Source organism: Cyanistes caeruleus, chromosome 1 (assembly GCF_971803275.1).
Source record: "Cyanistes caeruleus chromosome 1, bCyaCae1.hap1.1, whole genome shotgun sequence".
Lineage (NCBI taxonomy): Eukaryota > Metazoa > Chordata > Aves > Passeriformes > Paridae > Cyanistes > Cyanistes caeruleus.
In genome coordinates this window covers 53,526,307-53,550,574 of record NC_141701.1, presented here as the reverse complement: position 1 = coordinate 53,550,574, position 24,268 = coordinate 53,526,307, and the positions used below count along the sequence as shown (strand labels likewise).

General features: G+C 44.5%; 1 protein-coding gene across 14 annotated transcripts in view; it reads right to left on the bottom strand.

Annotated features, from left to right (window-relative positions):
* Positions 1 to 24,268, bottom strand: part of LDLRAD4 (low density lipoprotein receptor class A domain containing 4) — a 285,264-nt gene that overhangs the window by 2,255 nt on the left and 258,741 nt on the right. For 10 of the 14 annotated variants that reach the window (XM_023921365.2, XM_086893267.1, XM_086893284.1 and 7 more), the window contains 2 exons: positions 10,612 to 10,766; positions 679 to 732 (listed from right to left, as the gene is read on the bottom strand). In XM_023921365.2, coding sequence (XP_023777133.1) covers positions 679 to 732; positions 10,612 to 10,766 — 209 coding nt within the window. Of the gene's footprint in view, positions 1 to 678; positions 733 to 10,611; positions 10,767 to 13,757; positions 14,030 to 14,328; positions 14,393 to 24,268 lie in introns of those variants that run through there. The other 4 variants (XM_086893323.1, XM_023921367.2, XM_023921368.2 and 1 more) reach the window with 4 other exon arrangements.

Here is a 24,268-nt window from a genome sequence, read left to right as displayed (position 1 = left end):
AAACCTGGAGAAGGACAGGCTTTTAAAAAAGGAAGCATTCAAGATACTCTGTGAGATGCTATTGCTCCTCACTTGGTCTATCCCAGATCTACAGTCACAGCAGCTTCTCAGATCTAGATCTATCAAACTGCTCTTCTCTTTTTTGGATCCCTGCAGGGTCTTCAACCCCTGACCTTCACAGATGCAGGGCCAATCACCAGGAAGTTCTGCTGCTTGTCAGGGGACAGCTGGACCACTCAGAGCAATACACCCACAAATTATTACACAGACAAGGGATCTGTGCTAGCTTGAAGATGGGAGACACTGGTAATAGGATATGTGTTGTAAATCCAAGAAAAGTTCAGGGACAAGAAGAACTGGTCTCCCAGCTTCCAATGAACACTCAAATTACTGCAGTAAAGAGACACACCTCCACCACTTACTTGTGAATGCCTACTATAACAGGGAGCTGCTGATAGAGATGAGGTGTCAGGTAGGCAGAATTTCATTCTTTTATGAAAAGGTCTCAGGAATTTATGAAATGCGTGTTAAGACAGGCTTAGATAACGGTGTGAACTACATTGAAAAAGCTTTTTTTACAAAAAATAGATGCATGTTTTTGAAAGGAACCAAATATACATTACAGGAAAAGAAAAAAAAGAAAGCACTTGGTGAAGATAGTCAGAAATCTGTCAGTACCTCTGAAGCACCCTGGCGCGAAACCGAGCTTTCTGAAGGCCACAAGCACCCCTCCTGAAATGTGGAAGAAAACAACATAAAAAGAGAAATTAATAGATCACATCACCATTCTGCCTCATTATCACAGCTCTTAACCAGCAGTCATCTTCTAAGGACTGGCTGTCTCCAGGAGCTAAACAAGCAACATCCCACCCCTTTTTTTTCCAAAACACGAGCAAAGAGCAGCTCTGCTCCAAAGCAAGGCAAGCTTGGTCCATTTTGCAAGTGCTAAGATGTCATCCACAGCACCCAGCCCCACAGGCCATAAAGATGCAGCGAGGTGGTGGCTGAGAGAGTGTGGCAACGCAGGGAGATGATGGGGACACCTCAGCACCTGTGTGCTGAGCAGGTACCCACCATCTCCCAAACCAGCAAGGGTGGCAGGTCTGACTAAGGCCTGCCAGCCAGGATCCCGATTACACACCACAGGCAGAACAGTTCACAACAAAACCCGGCGTCTGTAATCTCAGTGAAGTGACAGACATACTAAATCCAGGGATAATCTGGTCAAAACTGCCAGTTGCCCAATTCCCACCATAAACAGTAGTTAAAGCAGCTGAGGCTTCTGCCACTTTTTCAACCGCTTCTCCAACCACCTTCTCAGGTCAAAATATTTTCTCTCTCATGCCCTGAAATCCTGTTCTGACATCGTACCAATACTCAGGGCAGAATAAAAGGGTGAAGAATAGTATGTCAATAAGGGAAAATAACTTCAGATATATCATTATTTTTCTTCTCAATTAATGTTTTAGAGTAGCAGTAACTCCAGTAATAAATGAATTTATTTTATTGGAAAACTTTGAAGCTGAAAAGGACATATCAGAGCAGCTATAAAGCACAGAACTTCAGTCTTGCTGCACAAAGAGAAAATCAAAATATTGTATAGTCATGACTATTTTCTTGATGCTAATTCAAGTTTTACAGACATAAAAAATTTCAGGAACTGGAAGGAAAATGCATACTGTCCCCAAAAGCATTACCATGTATAGACTGCTTCCAAATCTTACTGTACTGCTTCTTCTCACCATAGCATCTTTTAGATGTAAAAATAGACCCAACTAAATGTTCATCATGACACTCAGAGACCAAAAGCTGTCTGTGATCTTGTCAGGAGAGTCCATCGCAGAGCAAAGCTGCTCTAAGAGGACTCTCCCACAGGATTCAGCTGCTAGGGGAAATGCTCTGAATAGCAAAGCTGGTACACTTATCTTCTGTAGCGTTAGAGAGCAAAGATAGAGACAGGCTGACAATTGCAATAATTTACAACTTCCCCAAGTATTCCCCTTTGCAGAGACATGAAAGACAAATCTTTATAGAGATTCAAGTATTTCAGTGCCTAAATAAGGTTTGTTAGTTGAAGAAATTGTAACTGTGGAATTATACACATATATGTATATACATACTTATACACACATTCCTTTCCATTCCTTCAGCACCCAGGTGCCCTCATTTTGAAATATCTGAGGGTATGTTTGCACAATTAAAGGCAATCAGGTTATCAGCAGTTGACCCAGCAAGATCCAAACCCATTGCAACTGTTTGCAAAACATTAGTCAAAGCTAAAGTTCTCAATTAACTGCTCCTGAGTTACAGGCTCAGAAGAGAGGAAAACAGGCAAAACCAACGAGCCAACCCAGAAAGAAATAAAATCTACCTCCACCACTCATATTACTTAAACACCCTTATGAGAAGGATGTGGAAACTACTTCCATCCTAGGGCCCATCTCCCCAAAGGCAAGAGGGTAAGACGAGCTGAGAGAGATGGTGCAGCATATGGAGGAAAAACTCCTTGCATGGAGATAGAACAGGACCTGTTCACTGAGCCAAGACTCCGAGATCTGCTACCAGCCATACCTAACAGAAATAACTTGTTAGAAGAGAGGAGTTGTCTGTTACTTCTGCTGCTGATGCCTGAATCCCAGAACAGTCAAAGGCCCTGCCTGGAGGCACTGCAGCTGTTACAGGGATCCCACCACGTGTAACCAGGGCACTGCCACAGTCACACCAAGATGAGACCAAAGGAGCCCAAAGCTCTCCCCACTCTGGGATAACTACTTGAGAAGGTAAACAGCTTGGGATGCAGTTGAACTCTGAGGCTGTGAGATCTTTAGGATGTGAGGATATGTAACAATATCGTTCCTGTGACAGTATGTCCTGCAGTTCACCTGTAGCTCTTCCGTTCCCTAAGGCTTTCCCCAGAGAGAGCAGCAGACTGAATAAATAATTTGGCAGCAGCCAACCCCCAGCAAGATCTCTATCCCAGGAGCCAGAAGAACTCCCCAGGGTTCTTCAGAAGAAGGTTGGGTAGCACGTGCTCAGCATGCCCACACTTGGAGAGTACCAGGCTCACACACGTGCAGACCAACCTCACCATGCTTGGTCCAATGACACAGCACAGAATTCTCTCCTCACCAAGGCCAGACCAAACGAACCAACACCAAATTTCTGCCCTCCTGAAATCACCTATCACAGGAGATTTACTACCTACCTTTATCGAGTCTTTACTTAAGGGAAATCCCCCCTCCCCTGTGTTGTGTAGATACCACCTAACCCTAGGGTTGGTGCCCACCAACTCCACCAATCTTGGGGAGATGGCAAGAGGTAGAGATGAGAAGAAAGTGTTGCAGAAGAAAAATATCCCTATGACCACACCCCTCTACCCTGAGATGTAGATTTAGCAAATAATGTGCTGGGACCACCCTGACCAGTCTGGGGCGACTTATACTGCCAGTGTTAATTCTTGCTCTCTGCCTGTCCCTGCACTTACAGACCTTCCTCTGAAAGCTAAAATGCTTCCCCTGTGCTCATATCAGTGAAAATCAGATGAGAACTGAAAGCATTTGGATTTATATTAGGGATTTGTACAAGCTGTTATCAGGTATGTGCAAACAAGGCTAAACCTGAGCAAATGCAATTTACCCATATTTTGATGAGGCCAGTACCTCACTTGTACCTGATTTTCCTGCTTCTTATAGATTGTCAATAGCTAGGCCACCTCAACATGCTCCTATTTCAAGAGACTTCAGTCATGAGCTTCAGTACTTAAAAGTAACAGGGAGAGAAAGCTTATGCATTCATTCCCTATAGTGTATTCATTTTTAACATTGTTAGGCTTTGGAATGAAAATTTCAGCACCTACCAGTAACACCAAGCAAGAAAAATCTTAGGGATCCACCTGTGTCTTTTGCTGACCATCGTCATTTTTGAGTTTCACTGTAATTTACAGAAATTAACTTTGTGATTAGGTTTTGAAATAGCATCATTTAATAAATCCAGCTGAGTGATTACTTAATTATCTCATGGTGATGATTATTTAACTCAGTATTTAGAGCTCAGAAGATTCCACAAGCCTAGGATAATTTGCTATTTCAAATTTTACAAAGCTTTAGAGTCTCTATAATTAAAGTGTAGGAAGATGACTTTTTGAGGACATTTTTAAACTCTGGAGCACACACTGCCATCCCATCAGCCCATTGACAGCCAGCAGGAGAGAGATTTACCAGAACTCAAGAGAAATTATAGGTAAAAATTTGCACTCAGCCAAAAGTTTTCCTCCAACTGTAATAAAGCAAAAGGATCCCTGTGCTTGTTATAGCTGGGATAGAATTAATTTTCTTCATAGCAGCAAGTATGCGGCCATGTTTTGGATTTGTGAGGAAAACAATGTTGATAACCCAGGATATTTTCATTATTGCTGAATGGTGTTTACACAGAACCAGGGCCTTTTCTGCTCCTCAACTCACCCCACTAGCGAGGAGCCTGGGGGTGCATGAGGTGCTGGGAGGGCACACAGCCTGGACAGCTGACCCCACTGACCAAAGGGACATTCCAGACCATATGGCAGCATGATCAGTATGCAGGGCCAGGGGAAGAAGAAGGAAAGGGGGACTTTGGCAGCAGGACCATTTGTCTTCACAAGTCACTGTTACACACCATGGAGCACCGCTGCCCTGGAAATGGATGGACATGTGCCTGGCCCTGGGCCCTGGTGAATGAATTCCTTCTTTTGCTTTCCCTGTTAAACTGTCTTGATCTCAGCCCGTGAGTCTTCACTTTTACCCTCCTGATTCTCACCCCCAGCCTGCTGGGAGCAAGTGGCTGTGTGGTGCTTAGTTGCCAGCTGGGGTTAAACCATGACAATCCCATATAATCCAAACTTTTCTTTTTTTTGCTGACTGTTAAGGAGATTTACAGGCTTTCTCCACTATTAAGTTCCTGCAAAATAGAACTCTGCCTAAAATGATGTTTTCTGAGAAACAAAAGTCAGTTTTTCACTTTCTAAAATGCATTACAGTTATTAAGACCGTCCCTCTTCTCCCCTTAACACAGATTTGTATTTTATTTTTATACAAAAGCATACACACACACGAATACACACACTTCTTCTGCAAGTGAAATGTTCCAGATAGCAGTGCAGTTTCTGACTTTGGCCCTAGGTGGTACCTTACACCACATTAAAGCAGTGGCTTGCTGAAAACACTCCAGGAAGGCACAGGGGCTCATTCCTCCCCATATCTTCCTGGGTGATACAGACCACCACAGCTCTGAAGACAGCAACAAACACAAACAAAACAAACAGTTATGCTGTCCCCAACAGAATGATGAGTATTCCAGCAGGATTGCTTGTTCCTTTAAAAGCTACTCCTCAAGGGCAGGAAAGGTGACGCTAACAGAGCAGTGCATAGTACCGAGAAGTACTAGAGAATCATGGAGAGTGCCAAATCTCTCACACGTAATCTGCCTCCCTACGCTTACTGCAATTATTCCTGTTACTTAATGCTTTAAAACTTTTATTTCCCCAGCTTCACAGCACTTCATCACTTGAAGTAATCTTCATTTCATTTAACTGAAGGGAGCAAGTACTATTATCCTTCCTCCTTTATTTGGAGATGAAGTGAGTTGCCCAAGGTGATACACTGAGTCAGGTGCCACCCAAAGCCAGCACTCCTCACTTCTAAGTCCTACCTTCAGATTTCCTGGACAATCATGTCCTTATTAAATATATAATGACTTTACTGTGGGAGACTTCAAAGAGCAGCAGCCGAGCTCGCTGTCCCTCTTGGCAGCACTCCCTGAGCAGAGGAGAGCCCATGTCCCTCAAGGAGACAGCAGGAGAATACAGTGCACATCCAGCCCCTGCCAAATGATGACTGGTACCAACAAAAAGATTTGGCAAAGCAGGGTGGTCTACAGCACTCACACCCTCTCCTGGCCGTAGACTGGGTTCTTGTTCCCAGTGGGATTTTCTTTCTTTTGCATATGTCAGTAAGAAAATGAGAATGAGTGGCCCAGGGACACCAGCAGGGAACAGACAGAATAATGCCAATGCCAATAGCAAATAATTTAAAAGACCAGCAGGAAAGACTAACATTTGAAATTACTGACAAATCCCTGAGCTGTCAATATTATTGAGTATTTTCTGTCACCCTCCTGACGTTCCACTTTTATTCTGAAATAGCTGGTACAGGGAAGAGGGGAATATTTTTTACAGCTGTGCTCCTGCAGCTTGGCATCCAAGACTGGCGTTCCCAGTGCAGGTTCTAATGCAAGCTGACTAGCCTGAGCAGTAACGCTGCCCTCAGTGCTGGGAGGCAGGGACTGGTCAGGGTGAGCATCCTGTGTGATGGATGCAGGGATTTGCTGCCAGGAGTAGGCCTGGGGCAGTCCAAGTGTTCAGCACTCATTCAACATCTATTTTATAAAAGAAGACAATGCAAAGACACAAGGATAGGGAAAAGGAATGAAATTAGGAACATCAGAAGCTCATTAAGTGCCTCTCTGGAAGTCAGTTAATCTCCTTCCCCTCAATGTCCCTGTGGAAATCACGGGTGATGACATTAAGAGTTAATCATTGGGAAGCAAGATTTATCTTTGTTTTGTCCCAGCAAACAGCAGAGTGCCACAGCAGCAGCTCAGATGCAGCTACCTACATTCCAGCAGGATGTTTTTGGTTACCAGCAATAGTGCCCTCCCAATACAAGGTCAACAAAGGCACAGCCAGCAACGCTGCAACACGGATCTCCCCTTGGATATCAGACACACGTACCCTGTGCACAGACGTGCCTTTCCAAGGCTGCCACATGGCTCTGCCCCAGAATCCCCCAGCACTGCCAGCAGCATCAGTTGTTCCCACACAAGAGGTTCTGTTGTTTCAAAGTGAAGTAGCCCGGGGCATGCTCCTGGTGTACTCCACACCCTACGGCTTTTGTATCCCTCTCAGGTGTTCTGCAACCCTTGGCTTGCTCCCAGCTGTGAAGCCCAACACTGCTGATGGATAAGCCAGCAGCAGGAAACCTTCAATATTTTATCCATTGTGATACAGACACTGCTCAGCACCTTGCAGGCTCACTCCAGGCTACTGCTCATGCCAACATGGTTATCATTCAGTATCTTTCCACCTCGCATAATTATGACCCCAAAACTCTTATTACTGCTAATGTTAAAACAGGGTTGGAATACTTAATAGCCCCACTAGGAGAGGGCAGGCAGCACCCTCAGCACTGCAGCAGAAGCACCCACTGCTTCTGAGCACTCAGTGCTTGTCCTGCCCTTGGCTGTGATCTGCTTAAAGCCTTGACCCAATAACCAAGGTAATAAAATAGCAAAGACCAGGGGAAAGACTGGAAGGTGATACTCCAGAGGAATGAATAGAAAAATAAAGAGAAAAGATAAAGATGAACTAGTGGTCACACAGAAAAGTGTATTTACAGAACAGGCATGTAACAACAATATTTAGTGTGCACTTGCCAAAGAACAGCCTTTTTTTCCTACAACTGGTCCTTTTTCTGCCCTTTAAACACTATTTCAAATGCTAACACTTGTGATTGCAGTGATTTAATATTTTAATATTCTAATATCTGACTTGGTCTGGAAGTTGAAATTCCCATTATCATCCTCTTATTTTTGTTTTATTTGAGGGCGTTTGGGTATTTTTGTTTGTTTGTATAACCATGAAGTTCAAGCAGAAAAATAAATTCACTAATATCTTGTATTTCATTATTTCTGATGCCTAACCCATGAGGCTGGTAATAAAGGCGGTAGATAATTTACCTGATCACTCCTATTACGCTCTCTAAAAGAGCCAGAATAAGAGAGATCACTTGTTCAATAGCTGGTCCTTACATGGCCAGAAACCTGTGTAGCTCAGCCACCACTTAGCTGGTGGAAGGCATGATTATCAAGAAATAGGACAGGCTTAAAGAAAAAGAAAACTGAAAGCAACAAAAGGACAAAAAAAAATAAAAAGTCCCATCTGAACAGGAAAGACTGGATGCTACATTTTGATACATCTCTGCTACCTCAGTTACATGAAAGGGTGTTCACTTCAGAACTAGCCAACAGTCAAATAATTCGCTTCACCATTCTCTTTTCAAGAAACATGTGTGAATTTCCTCTATTTCCATTCACTATTTCTCTACCAAAAGACTTAAGTCACAATAATATTTTTTCAGACATCAGTAGTTAACAAACATCTGTTTTCTGAGTCTATATACCACTAAAAAATATTCCCTTGCTAAAAAGTCCACTTGGATAGCATGTGCACACAGAACAAAGCTTGCCTAGTACAAAAAATGAATCTTCAAAGTGTATAACCTGCATCTCACCACTCACACTATCTATTATTTCGTGCAAGTCACTCCACTGTGGACAATGAGAACACACTGGTCATTTGCAGTTTCTTACCACAGAGCACTTACTTGAGTTTTCTGACCCTCGTTCTCTGCACACTGCTTTTAAGGTTTGCACTGCACAGCCAGTTTCTATCAAAATTTCTTTCTAACATCTGAGACAAAGGAAAATTCAAAGTTTTTGACATCTGAACTCAGAGACTTCTAAATCCCCATTCCCAGCAAGTATGACCCTTCTTCTAAGAAGAGCTACAGCTTATCAGAAATTCAGATGAGTAATAGTGATGACAAACCTATACCAAAGGTTTTCAGAAGAATTAGTAACTGGTTCTTGCCATGAAGTGCTCACTTGGCTGTGATTATTCTTACTTACAATGGTGACATCAAACTGAAACTGAGTCAGTGTTTTAAAAATTATTTAAGACCAGTTGTGGGTACTAAAACAACTCCCAAATCCCTGCTGCCAAACTGCATGTTCTTCTTCACAAGAAGGTGAAGTTTTTTTCCCTTGTGCCCAAGAGGAAAAAAAAAAATCCCACTGCCTCTGATAACAGACAATAGTAATGAACCATACAAAGGAAATAATGGGTTATTTCATGCATTTGACAGCTTACTACAGTTTAAAAAGATTTGTGAAGATGAAAATGCATTTCATTGATCTCAAACTATTTCATTTTAGGTATCTGTAGCAATTATAGCTAACATTTTTCAGACAGAATTGTGGTTCTTGAATTACAGTGTCATTTCAAAGCAACAGTCAAATTAATCTAGTCAATTTTTCCAGTCCTCAAGTCCACAGGGTTAAGGTTTGACAAGTTCCAGTCTCATCTGTAACCAAATTAGAGCTAAGCATTCGTACACTACCAAAGTGCCAGGCAATGAGGCAGCCTCTCCTTGAGGAGGCAGCTCCTTTCCTCCCCCTGCAGCCTCCAAGGGAAGAGCAATTCACCCCAGCAAAAAGGCACAGGTGACTTACGAAGAGAGCTTTGGGACCCCTGCATTGTCACACTGTACAGCTGACTTTCAGGAGGGAGCTGCCAGTTACTGGGATTGCCAGGGAGGCAGCTCCACAGCAGCCACTGTGGCATCTCTGCCTCCTTCCCTGTCAGTACTGCCTCCCCTGCTGAAATCTAACTGTAGCCAAAAAAAGCAAAAACAAAAAGCTAGCAATTAGTGTTCAGCCAGAGCAGTCCCCTGAGGCCTCTCACCATGACCTTGGCAGCTCCCTGAGGAGCACAAAGAGGGAAGAAACAAAAGACTGGAATGGATAAAAAGGTGAGGCTGTGGAGTTAGAAGTGGTGTAAACCATTATGAGATCACATCTCTCAGTTACAATCTGACTTTTTTTGACAGCAAAATGAAGCTGTGAACTCAACACTATTACCAGGAATTCAATGCATCAAAAGGTGACTTCAGAAATGGCCCCATGGCCATCGCTCTCAGCAAAGAGGCCAAGGGCATCACTCTGGGAAAAGCACATCAGAAGAGAGGACCTCCCTGCAACACCACAGGACACTACATGGCTTGTGGAGGATATCCCAAGGTCAGGGACACATTGTGGTTAACCCTCACAAGGGAGCAGAGCATCCCACCCAGCAAACTCTGGGCTCTCAAGGCAAATCAGGTGCCCAATTACTGTTAGGTTGATTAAACACAGTCTTAACAAGTACTGACTGAGATTCCATCTTAAGCCTTTGAGTTTGTAACAGCACATCTTAAGCACTCCAGGTCCTTGGGGAGATCCCTTTTCTTGCCTCTTCTTGCTGTCTTAGTGAAACAAACATTACATTTTCCTGGGCCCTTACTGGGGCAGTGGTTTTGATCCAGTGAACAGCCATGGCAGCTTCACAAAACCGCGATAAAACTTCAGGGTATTAGACAATATATGGAAAGTCACAACAACGTGTATTTCAGATCTTTGCCCCTCAGCTAACCTCCATTCATTCCACTTCCACATTCCCATCTCAAATTACAGCAGCAGCAAACACAAAGTTGCATCTAAGCCTCCAAATGCAAAATTAATAGAAGCTACACAAAACATAGCAGGATCTAAAAATAATCAAAGACAGTGTACCTTAAATTTGCACCCCAAATTTGTTTTCTACTGACAAATACAGCTTTGGCAAAAGACCTAACTACAGGGAGCATTAAAAGTGATATCAGACGTTTTTCCAGCAGTTGCCTGTACCAGAGCTCTTTGGGAAGCTTTGCTGCAGGCCCATGCAGCACAAGGAAAAGGAGTTTGGTGCAAGGGGCTCACACTCACCGTCTGCAGAGTTTCCTCCTGTCTTCTGCTTTGGCTCTGTCGGTTGATAAAAGAGCGTGTCGAGAGTTTGTAATGGTTCAACAAGCAGATGATCACTACCACCATAACAGTTATAACCACGATTATAATGATGATTTGAACAAACTCCAGTTCAGCTAAAACAAAGAAAAAAGAGGAAAATGTGTCATCAACACACAAAAGGTTAACCATCAAAGCAACAACCTGAAAAGAACCTCAATATTTCTCTGAGATTGATCCAGCTTGAGATATTATTGCTGTCCATGCTTCAAAGTTTCGTGAAGAAAACTGCTCTAAAAAGTATGAAAATTATTTAATTTTTGCCATAGCAAATTGATCAGCATGAGTGGCTGTAGGTTAAAGCTAAGAAGCTTCTTGGTGATCCTTCTCTGTAGCCTCCAACGGTAAGAAACTCTTCAACATAAACACCACAGATGAGACTTTTGGAGAAAACAATTTCACCAAACAAAAAACCAAAGAAACCACATACACACAAGCCCCACTCTATCTTAACAGCCACCTGTAATACCAATAGAGTCCAGAGGACACCACAAGCTCCAAAGCATGAGAGGAATCAGGACACTTGATCTAGTGCACTACCCTTCATTTTTTTATCAAGTAAATAGGATGAAAGCTATTTAACTAGAGTGGGAAACTTTAAACCTATTGAATCTACATGCATTGTCTTTTTCAATTACTACCTTCTCTCCAACTAGCATAACGCTAACTTTTCTAGGACTTTCCCAGTCAGGTAAAGATCTAAAAAGAGCTCTGGTACTCCAAAACAAGATATGCTCCAGCACAGTTAAAAATGAAACCAGGACCTTGTTTTTTGCAAGACATACACTTAAAATGAACTCCGTCAGAACCCATCATCTTATCTGAAGCCTTGCCTATACCACAAATATTAAGTATATTTAGAAATGAGTCACTCTTGCACCCTTTTGGCTACACTGGAGCAGCAAGGATGAGCAATGTAAGGGGAAAAATTGCCCTTTGGAGTTACCGAGTTGATGATATTTCTATGGAAACTGCATTGCTCACAGGGGATGCTCTCATCTTGAAAGACAACTCCAGCTAATGGGAGGAGGTCTTTGGTTGCTAGGCTAGTAGAAAAAGCGAAGACGCAGCTCAAGTTGCTCAGTTTCAGTACTTTCCAAAAAGGGCACTACTTTCTGGATGCAAAAACATGAATCTTGGGGAACTGGTTAAATTCTGTTTTAAAAAGCTAATGAGGAAAGAGAGATGACATATGAAGATGAAAGGACAGAACAAGTATCAGAAAACAAGTCTCCTTCCTCTCTCCATCTCAAATTTGTAGCTGCCCTCAGCTTTCTGTGTGACAGCAGAACACTTGTGCAGACACAACACAACTGTGAGGCCAAGCTAGAAAAACGCCACTCAGACAAAATCCAAGCTGAAGCTGCAGTGGACCTAAAGGAAACCCAAGGCTGTTTCATTATTCTAAGATCTCTTGCACACAGAACATCAGGCTACAGAAGCTGCAAGTGTGCTGGTGCCAAGGTCCAGCTATCACAAGCTACCAGCAGGCACAGCCACACCACTGAAGTGCTGAGGGTCTACCATCATCTCCTGAGGAGTAACTAAGCCTGCTTAAGACTAAGGAAATACTAAAGGGCAAAAATATTTCTATCACTTTATCACTCTTTGCTGTTAAGTACTTTCCAGTCATCATTAAGACCACCAACATTTTCAAAGAATTTGGTTAGTCAGTGCTTTGTGCTCTGCTTTTGCTATCAACCCCACACGGAGGGCAGCGATCTTTCTCTTTCCCCTCTCTTGCGTCACTGGAAGCCAACAGTGTCGGCACCAAAAGATCAAAAAGCCGGAAGAACAGAATTAATTAAAAAATAAACCCACCCAAACCACAGCTCGGTTAAAAGTCAGTTTTTCTTGGCTCAGAAACACAGAACACAGACTTTACACAGTTGACAACTTCTGCAATTCACTGAAGTACTAAAGTACTGAAGTACTAAAGGGTTTCTTTAGCCAAACTTTTTTTTTGTGTCCACGTCACACTTCAGACTGGAAATTGAGAGACTGCTGCTAAAGGGCAACATGCAAAACAAGCAATGTTGATTTAGGCTTTCCTAGAATGCACAGATCACTAGAATGACATGTTACCTCTCTATCAGCCAAGGACAGAGTCTTCTAAATTTATCGAGGCCCCTGCATTTCAGTGGCAAGGGACAGTACCTCTCCCTTAGAGATGAGTGATTTGGTCTGTGAGCACTTCCCGTGGGAGGGAATCATTTGAAAATGTTTTAATCAAACACGGCCATACAATAAAGAAAATAAAAGCCACAGCATACAGCTGTGAGCGCGCGGGATTTCCCACCTCCAGTTTACACTGTAAACACCGAACTGCAACGAAACACCTTACTGATATTCAACAGGATTTACTCAATGGAAAGCAGGAGAAAAATCAAAGATAATTTTAAATGTCTTCTTGCTCCTGAGTGACATTCCTGCTGCTCATTAGGTTATTAGCAGTAAAAAGCAAAGGCACACAGCAGCGGCAGTCTGTATTTGCTGGCACTGTTCAAGGCCATTTAAATAGTTCCTAGAGGCTGCTGACAGGCAATGGGTCACCCCGGCCCCCATCATCTCTCCTGCCCAACACCTGCCAGGCGTGAAGGGCCACCGCCGCCTTCCAGACAGGCATCTCCGCCTGCCCACTTGTCCTATAAATCTACTGGGAAAGAAACCTGGCAAAGCTTCAGGAAGAGAAATGCCTTTTCGGGGTTTTACTACCCCGAGCCTGTCACACTCACATATATCCGTCCCTTTACACGCAAGAAACAACACTTCTAATAAAAAATCTCCAGGGGGGAAAAAACCCCTAAAAACAAACACAACGTTTCTGGGTAAACGCCCAACACGGAGAAGACAACTAACTACGCGTGGATTCAAATCACCTTGTCAGAAGAGCTCGGAAAGAGAGGCACGATTGACAACCCTACCAGCGATCACAGCAGACCGTCACCCCGAACCTCCCCCGGCACACAGAGCCCGCAGCTCCGCCGCTGAGCGCTCCCGGGCGGGCCGGGCTGTGCGGTGCCCCGGGCCGCATCCCGCGGTCCCTGCCCCTGCGGACGCGCCGGTACCTCTTTCCAACAACAGGTCTTTTAACCGCGCATCCTTCACCGCTGTCTTGTTAAGCCGCTCACTGGACATGCTCGCCTCCGCCGGGCGGGGGGCTCAAGCCGCTCCGCCAGCCCCCGCGGCGGGCACCGCATCCCCGGCAGCCCCGGGGATCTCCATCCAGCGAGGGGACACGGTCAGGGAGGCTGCCAGGGAGCCTCCCGCCCGCGCCTCTCCCGGCGCTCGGAGCGCGGCTGCCGCCCCGCAGCCGGAGCGGGCGGGCACGGCCGGCACCGGCCGCTCCCGCCCCGCCGTGCCCCGGCCGCGCGTGTGCGCGCACGCACGGACACCAGGGTCCCGCCGGGCTCCGCGCCCGGGGCGAAACGAATTTAAAAAAAATTAAAAAAAAAAATAAAAAAAAATTAAAAACCCAAATCACAATAACGATAAGAAGAAAAAAAAAAAAATAAAAAAAAACAGTCGACCGGCGAGAACAAAAAGAACGGAAAGGCGCTGCCCCGCTGCTGGGCGAGCCCCGCGGGGAGGCGCGGAGCGCGGACAGGGAGGGAAGGAGGGGTGCAGGAAGGTCCGTACCTGACCCGCGCCGCCGCCGCCGCTCTTTAAGCCCGGCCCGGCGCGGCGCGCTCGGGGCGCCCCGGCTCCGCCGCCTGCCCCGGCCCGCCCGCGCCTGCGCCGCGCCCGCGCCGCCCCCGCGCACGTGCCCGCGCCCCGCCCCGCCCCGCCCGCCGGGACGGGACCGCGCGGGGCCGGACGCGATCCCGGCCCTGGGCGCTTCAAAGGGCAGCGGCAACCAAATCTCACCCCCAGCGTCACACAGACAGCCAGAGTGATCCAGGGATGCTCCCAGCTGCGCGGCCGCGGGATCCTTACCCAAAGTTTCACGGGCAGTCGTGCGTGTGCGTATGCGAAAAATACGAGGGAGTCGCATCCTGGAGCTCTACTGTAAAACTATCGGAACCATCGGAAGGAACAATGCCTGTAACCTCAAGTTTAAAAAAAACCCGAAAACCCGAACAAATTAAAGAAGGAGGGAAAAGAAGAGCAAGGGGCTCCAGCCGCATGTGTGTTTCTTTGGCAGAACTCCCAGCCCCAGCACTGCTTGCCTTCCCCTAAAGCACTGTGCCTGCCAATGAACCCCTGTGCCTGCCCCTAAACTCATCTGCCTACCCCAGAACCCCTGTGCAATCCCTCAACCCCTCTGGCCCCCCTGAACCCCTATGGCTGCCCCAGCCCTGCCACTGAGCCAGCCTTTCTGACGCCTTTCTGGCTGATAAACACTTAGGGCTGTCCCTGCTTCCACCGTGCATAGGAGCAGCACAGTCCCACAGTGTTAGGAAAATTAGTGCCACGTTAGGAAGCGCCATTAGCAGCGTGTATTCCCAGGATGTTCCTCCTATACTGGCTTCACCATCATGGCCAAGACTCCTCCTGTTCCTAGTTACTCCTCTGGATTATGGTGGCATCCCCAGAGCACTGAGTAAGACCAGTGTGTTTATCTGAACAAGAAAAGTGAGTTCACCCTCTGGTCCACACTGGGCCAGGGCCTTGGAGCTCCTGAAAGCAGAGGAGATGGGCTGCAGCACTGGTGAGGCTCCATGCCCCTCTCCCAGCAGGCTGTGGCTGGCTCAGCTCAGCTCAGCTCACACCAGCACTGCTCTCCCCCACACACAGCACAGGCCCCCAGGAGGACGCTCTGGAGCTGACCATGGAGGCAGACCCACCGCTGCCCATGCCTTTCATGCTTGTAAATCCCATGGACCAGCCTCAAATAAAAAGATGCCCTAACTCAAAGTCAAAGAGCAAAAGCCAGGAGGGGAAAGAGGCTGAGAGGAGTGGGCCCGCTTACAGTTACCTATCAAGCTAGCACTATGAAGAGCCAGGGGGTTAAAAATATTAAGGAGACATATCCTGCTATATATATCCACAGCACACAGCAGGGCCCCTCTCCTGGTTACAGGCTATCCCCACTGTCTGGATTTATTAAACTGTTGTTGACGTTTAGCTTGATACTGCAAGGTCTAAGGCCTCAATCCAAACACAACAGTCAAGCTGGGGGACAGTGATTGTGGACTGTAAATAAATATCCTTTGAGAGTTCCTAGAAGAGCAGAATGAGTTTAAATTATGTGTCAAGGGAATGCTTTTGTGCAAGCGGAGTATTAACCAAGTACAGCACTGTTACCGGAGGAGAGAAGTAATTCAGTACAGATAGCAGATGTGGAGCACCTTCAAATTACAAGCTGATTGTCCTTAAACTACTTTGAAAACAATTAATTCAACAGACCAGACTTCTAAACATGGCTGTTGTGTGGGCATACCCACTCAATGTGTACAGAGCTGCTGCTGAGGCAAATTACCTTCCTGTTGCAAACTCTTTGTTTTCAAGGACTTTGTAAGACGTTTCTGAGTCAAAGACTGACCTACATACATCATTTAAACCTCATGTTTAAAATGAGAAGTTGGTTTCAGATGAGTGCAGTTTAAAGACTACAAAGAAAGCAGAAAACAAACCAAATTAATATATTTGTATTAATGCTTCTCTTTTACTCATTCAATTGAACTGTAGATGTTTAGAGCCTTCAGTTCCTGAAGAACATTAACCCATGACATAAAATAATTGCTTTGGCAAGACTGGGGATTCAGCACATAGACTGATAACTAACACTTTACTCCCTCTCTAGCCCAACACCTACCAACTATTATTGTACAAGCGCAGGCACAATGACTGCAAAATGGTTACAGACTTCTGTATCCGTAAGTGGTGCACCTGATACGTATCCTCAAGAACATCCTCAGTACAATATTTGGGTCATCACCTATTTGTTAAGAATTTATCACATTTTTTAAAATGTGAATCAAGCCCTGTGCCAGAGAGCCCATATAAGCTTCTCTGTCAACAAGAATGGTGGACCAGCTTCCTGCTAAAATTCCAAGTCACAGGTTCCACCACGACCTCTGAGCAGGATGGCTACTCTGCCATCAGGATTGAAGCTCCTTAAGCAGGTTCTGGCACAGAGTCATAATGCTTCTCCACAGGCCATTACAAGTCTAGCATATTAATGATAAAACCAAGGGCTAGTTAAACTTGGTAACAGGTGAAATTTTATGAAGGACATGTTCACTGATCTGTCTCCTCAGATCACTACTGGGAAAATGAAAGACTCATTCTGGAACCCACAAGAACAAAACCTGATTTTTTTTTATTTTACTGTTAGTAGAGATGTTAATCTCAAGTGTAAAGAAACAGTCATGCTTTGGTGACCACAACTGGACAGATGCTGCTTTCTCAATATGAGTTTTGCATTTCTGCTACTTCTCCCTTTTTTCTCTGATTCTCTAAAGACATTACTGACTGTGGGCAGGTTCTTGGCCAGCCCTTACTTTGAAGAGTAAGAGAAAAGTCTTGGAACTGGACAATAAGGGTATGCTTCCTCCTGCCTGCAGCCAAGCCACCTGGACAGTGGGGGTGTGTGCAGAGGTACTCCCCCCTCCCTGCACTGTCAAGCAACTTCAAGGCTTCAGGCGACTGCAGATGCACCCACTGAATGCCCCATGCCTCCACCTCTCAAACTGCCACCACCCTGGGGGAAATTATCACCTTTCTGATTAAATCTGGAATTTAAGTTTGTCAGAAAAAGATACAGAGGAACGGCACCAACCAAGGGAAAGAAAAACTGCTTTTCTCACAGGCAGTGAACTCAAGTAACTGATTTGCCAGCAGTATGTATCCAGAGGTATTATGTTGTGTTTAATGTGATTATGTGCAAGGAACAAGCAGATGGGAGCACTGTGAAGAGATTAGCAACGCAACCCAAAAGAAGTAAAGTTGGTGGAGAGAAGAAGACAGTATTTAAGGCCTCTAAATTCACTCCCTGTTAAAGCTGTTCTTTACTCTGCAGTAATAGGAAGGATTAGGAAATTCAAGTAGTCCTTCATATGCATAGTTGTACAGCTTGAGTGAACCCTGTGCTGGCCACACATGCAGTGGTTGGTTTCCCTGTACTGGAAGGAGGGTTCAATCAGGGACACTGAATTATAACATGCTGATTTCAAAGTAATCACTGTTTCAGACCTGACTAGCACTGGCTCTGTTTACACTGGCGAGTGAGAAAATCTACTTATGAATTATCCCCGCTGCCATTCTGTTAGTCCTCACATGTTGGCTCGACATAGGCAATTTACAGTCGTCTGTTCCAGCAGGGTTAAATGGTACAGTGAACATAATGCCCTGGCCCTGTTTACCCTGGAGATTACACTGCTGGTAACTTCGATGCTCCCCTGCCACTGCTGAAAAACAGGTACAGAATTTCCTGGTGCTGATGCCTGAAGAATGAGAAGCTCTGGGCAGGGAAAGGCAGCTGTAAATATGAGGAAAATAATCAACCCAGACTATTCAGACCAGGAAAACATCCCCAAGGGGACAAAGTAACACTGTGTCTGAGAACCAAAATTTCCCACCATTAGGGTGAATATTGTGGTACAGTGGCTTCCGTGTGTTTTAGTCGTTGGCTACTTCAAATCCTCCAATTACTTCTGTCCAAAATTAGCAAACAAAATCAGCCACGCTGAAAACACTGCACCTCCTTCCATCCTTAATTTTGATCACATTCTACAGCTTTTGTCACATTTCGAGCTCAAATCAACTAAGTGTAAAAATGAGCTATTTAAGTAAGAGAAAGGATCACAATATTGTTTGTTTGTTGGTTTTTTTTTTTATTCTGTTATTATTCAGAGCTCTCCCAGCAGTACTTGCAATTAGTACCTGGTACTGGATTCTGTGGAGTCTCTGGTTGCAGCATGACTACCCTGCCTAAGCTCCCTGTGGTTTCCAGGCAATTCCCAGCAAGTACAGGAAAGAATCATCCCTCATTATTAATTTTTTTTTTTTTTTCCCTGTTCAAGCAGGAGCTAGAAGAAATGCACTAAGGACCACATTAAAAAGCTGAGAGATCACATCATGCATTATCCTGCCATAGGAATGGATGAAAGTTAAATGAGGGGTAGAATTAGCATGGATGCTAGAATTAAGCATATGCAAAAATCCACCTCCAACACAAAACTGAAAGCCCTGTTGTAGAAGTACAGGTTGCTAAATAAGCTATTAGTGGTATTTTAGACACACAAAGAACGTTCATTCTTCCACTAAAGAACATACTTCAGTTACAGAGAGTCTCCTGCCAGGTGGATTATTCGCTCCATAAATCTCAATTGCCAGCAAACTCCCTGGTAGCCAGAAAAAGAAAACAACGGGCACTCGACTGCAGGTTAACAGACTATCAAATATTTTAGTACTTTCTGACTATGGTGTATGCAAAGACTTCAAAAAGCTGGACTGTGCAGAAAGATCACAAGGAAACCCAGCAACCTTGGTCTAAAAAAAGAAAAAAAAATTCTAAGGGCAAGACAGAACAGAGATAAGAAGGGAAAGCAGAACCAGGATTACAATACAGTACTAAAAATACAAGTAGAATGTGAAGAGCTGTATTTTATTTCTGACGTTAATATAATCAGCTAGTTTAGAGATACAAAGCTATGCCTCACTGACGGTGCTGTCTTGTACCTGAAAGTAAAGGATGAAGAGAGAACCTGGAAAAAGTATCCAAGGAGATATGGGGAACAAAGGGAATCAACAGAATGCAAAATCTGAGGTCAGTGATGACATAAAAATAATGCTTTTATAGAACTACAATGCTAGAATTACAACATAAGCTAGTGTTAACATTTAAAAGTGACCAAAGGAAAGATCTCAGTACTGGTAAATGGATCAACATGCAAAACAAAGGAATTTGTTGTCGTTCATCCTGCAGTTTTCTTATCATTTGTCTTGCAGCATTTACATACATGCTGTCTGGATGTGTAATCATAAGGGAAATTAACCCTAGATAACCCCGTGCTGCAGCACGTTTACAGAAATTGCTCTAGAGAAAACAACTCTAGGAATAAAATGAGGGATGTTCAAACCATCGGAAATCAAGTGAGTCACAGACACGATAGGTCTGAAGGATGGGAAAATCTCTTTATGAGAACATGCCATTAAACATTACAATCAAGCATAAAATTGCTCTGCCACAGTATTTTGTTTTATTTGCATTGTTAAATTTCTTCTACTAACAATAATGGATAGTTTATAGCACTAATGATTTATCCTAAAGAAGCTGTGTAAATGCATCCCAAATGGGTGCCTTCTTTCTTAAGAACCACAGACTCAGTTTCCTTCAGCTTGATCGCAGATCGGTGACTCACACAAATTTCACATCTGCCTCAGGATACAATGGCACAGCTTCTAATGAGGTTTCACGATGGATTAAGCTCCTATGGTGCAAGAGAGGTGTAAAAACTTCTGCCAGTTCTAAAAAAGCACACTGCTTTTCCACAAATTGCCATGGTGCAAGAACTACAGAGGCTCTGTGATTAACAGCTGTTATCACATTACTAAGTTCATTACTTCTGGCTTCTGCAGGCCCACTTTAAATAAAATACATGACTGGCATACAATTCATGTATGTCCATGCACAGAAACACAATTTTCCCCCAGTAAATCAATTTAATTGATCACATTGTACGAGTATGTAAATGTGTCTGCAAAACACATTCACCTCATTTGCAGTGCACCCCCAAAGGCAGTGAGGATTGAGATTTTTGGTGGGCAAAATTATTTGGATTTGCCGTAGTTTATAACCCTCCTTATGACATAACAGAGTAATCTATTCCAATCCACAGCATTCCAAAACAGTAAAGTCAGGCTCTCTCATATCAGAAATCAGAAGAGTGACATAAAACATCCCTTTGGGATCCACCTAGATCTTATATTTCCAGAGTTTCCTTGATCTGCTTGATTCCAGCAGCTGAAGTGTTAAGAAAAGCATTTAAGGCAAAATCTTGAGAAAGGACAACACTGGGAATAAGAATCAGAATCTAGTCAAGATTTCTTAGGCCAGCAAGAACGAGAGTAACTGCAGATAAAAAGTACTCAGGTCATGGGGAAGTATCAGGAAGTTTGTAATGCACTTCTTTTCTGACTAATGGCCTAAGTGATTGTGTGGACAATAACCCTCAAGCAGGAGATGTGAGGAGGAAATAGGAGAAAAAAATCCACAGAGAATGTCAGTTGTCAGATGCTTCCTGCAGTTTTTCCACAACCACTTATCGGGAGCCAGTTTTAACGCATCATCACAGGCATCCCTCAGCAAGCAGCAGCGTTTCTGTCACTTCCTTCAGACTGGAAAAGGAGTAAGACTTCCCAAAAATACATCTTCTAGAAAAGAGGAAATTAAGCAAGCAAGCTCAGCACTCAATGGGAACGGGATACCTCCCTGTTACTTGTGAAAAGCAGACCTCTGAGTAAACCACCAGTGAAACGACAACCACACTGCAGAAGCTACCAGGCTATTTTTACCACAGCAGAATATGTTATCTTTTCATTTTGTAGAAAGGCAATAAAAATTCATAAGATTCATGCTCTGCATTTAAAGAGAAAAGCTTGGTAATACAGCATTCAGACCACATGGTTTTTAACATTACCATGAATGGTCTAAGTTCTTCAGTCTTCTGACATGTTCACAGGGATGGTGTTTACATTGACTTCTTCATAGTACATCATATCACATTTCAATGATTCAGTTCGCTCTGACAAAAGGAAACATCTGCCATAATTTTTTTTCTTTCGTGAACTTTATCACAATTAAAAATCTGACGTTTCACCAGCCTGTGTGCCAACTGAGAAGAACGCCAAGTTCGGCACTTCCCGATACATACAAATGAGTGCGGCATGAACAGCTAGTACCAACAGCACCAAGCCATCACTGACTTGTCAGTTCTCACCACAAAAGAGAAGAAAGATCACAGTTTGTGGGCAATAATTTTATAATCTTGATCTGGTTTCCATATGACAGAGTGCAAGAGAGAGAAAGCAAAAAAAAAGATTAAAAAAAAAAATTAAAAAGAACGTTTTGCAGCTCTGTGTGATGACAACATAAGATTTCTATGTCTTGCCCTATTGCAGCCAGAAAAATATTAAAGCAGCATGTCAAAACTGGCATAGCTTCTAAAAAAGTGATTTCCAAACATTGCTTGATGGACAGCACCCTAGCAACTCGATACAAAGCTTAAATCTGCATCTATTTTACATAAAATGAGACCAGTCCCACCCAGTGCATGACAGTATTCTCGTTTTCAGCAGAATTAATGGTATCTACAAACTCAAGCCACTTCTGAGACACTACACATGACAGGAAGGCAGCTTGACCATTTACCATGAGGACCACCAACCTCTTGTACCCTGTGTAAGGGCAGGCTAACTTTTGTATTTTTAGGCAGTTTAAATGACACTGTTGTTTCAGGATGGAAGCCAAAAGCCAGGAACAAAACCAGCAGCCCTGCAGTGCTAGCTCATATGTGGAGTAGCAGAGTCACACTCTGAAGTGATGTTACTGAGCCCAGACAGTCAGGAGGGATGTTTCTGAACAGAATCCAGAACAGAGCTGGGGTCTCAGTGATGGTTGAGAGGTGTTTTCTAACACTGCTTCTCCATCCATTTTTCCCCTGTAGCCCTAACATAATATTGGATCAGGTAGGATACAATTAAACTTGAAGTGTCTCATAGGAGGACTTCAGGTACCAAGAAAGGAAAAATTACCCTGCATACAGAATATACAAGACTGTGTACAAGGTATGGCATAGGTGCTTAGGGAGATGCATCTTCTACTAGCTACAAGATCAGACTGAGACAGAGTTTCTCTCCTTAACTCTGTCACAGACCTGTTAGTGATCTAAGGCAAGTCCCTTCAGTTCTTCCTGCCTGTCATCTCCATTCTTCTCTCTCTTGGTACCACAGCAGGACCCACTCAGCACTTCCACGGAGCACAGCCTCACTCACCTCAGCCTTCACACGCTGTCCACTACCAGTACCATATGTAATTTGGATTGCTAAGCTGCTTTTGAAGATGACATGTGAGCACCTAAAAGATACATTTTCAAAATCTGCCTTGTGGTAAGTGGACCAATACCTTTTCCCAATTAGCAAAAGGCTGGTCCCAAGGGGCTGCAGTGGTATTTTCCTCTGTGTGACAGCAAAAAAAACCAAAATTTGCTTGAAATCTTACCAGACGCACTGGGAAATGATAGCTAATGCATCTTACAGTTGGTTGGCTGATATTTTTGGATGGGAGGCTGCATTTCAAACTACTTCATCCTGTATTCCCACTCTGTACAACTGCACATCTGACATTGTACTGACTCACCGGTAACATTTTTGTGCAGCCCACTAAAAAGATAACACTACACCCCATTTGGGTGGGGCAAGGGTTTTTTGGCTGAATTGACTTGTTGGAGAGGAAGTTTTGAGAGTAAGATATTTGTTTTCAGCGTCACAGAGAAACTGTGATCTCCTGTGCGTGCATGAAGAGCAGGAAAATCACATCCACTCCCTCTCACTTCTCCATGTTACCCCATTGGGGCACCAAAACTACTGATAGTTCACATTTGGTGCAGCCCTAATTTTTAATATAAGACGTGGGTTTTCATTAGGATTAAGGTAAAGGGTTAAAACCAAATAAATCCAAGTTCTTATGCAGCCTTCAGGGAGAGGGCTAAGCTTTGTGCCCAGCCTAGGAGGGGACACTGCCCACACAGCATGCCTTCCAGACTGCCTCCAGGCAAACCCAGGGCAGACAAAGCCTTCTGGAGAAGCAAAGGGCAGAGAGATCTCTCCATCATCCCTTCCAGTCTGGGATCAGGGGTCTCTGCCACACTTCTGATCCGCTGAGTTTTAAGTCAAAGCTGCAGAGAATCGGCCTGAGCCAGGCAAGCGTTTTACAGTGCTGCTCTGTGATCCCCTGCCACCGGCGCCGCTTCACGCATTCGTGCAGTGATTCCAGAAACAGCCTTGACTGCTCACCCATTAACTGTGAGGTGCGAGTCAGGTTTGCACTGCTGGGAGACAGGCTATTTTTACCACACTTAGGATGTGCTGTCACAACGTTAAATCCCAGTTGCAGATTTACCAAAAGAGCTAAGGGGATTTGTCCGGGATTTCAGGGTGCCGGCATCCTGATCTGCATAGCAGCTCAGACCAGGCTTTTTGCCATTCATAAGTCCCAGACAAATGACTCGTGAGAGTGTGCAGCTTGCCAGCACAGTGCATATCCAGCGAGCACACGGGGTCTGGGATGCGTCTGACACCGGAGGCATGTGCTGGCCACATGCACAGGGCACCCCAGCCTCCCCCAGGCGCTGCGTGCCGGACTTCACCCAGCACCTGTGTGCACGTGTGCACCCTCTCTTCCGTGCACGATGCCTGGGCACCAAGAGGACCACACATGTGGGAAAGGCCTGGCCACACAGCCCCTGCCCTCAGGCAGGGCAGTATTTATTCCCTGTACATCCCACACCATTCCTGCTTTCTGTAGTCTTAACCAGGTGCAGCACAAACTTGCAGTTGCTTCCCTTATAAAGTTCACACCCTGCAGCAAGAGCTTCCCAGCCACTTCTGCCCTCAGGGGTCCAATTCCCTGGCT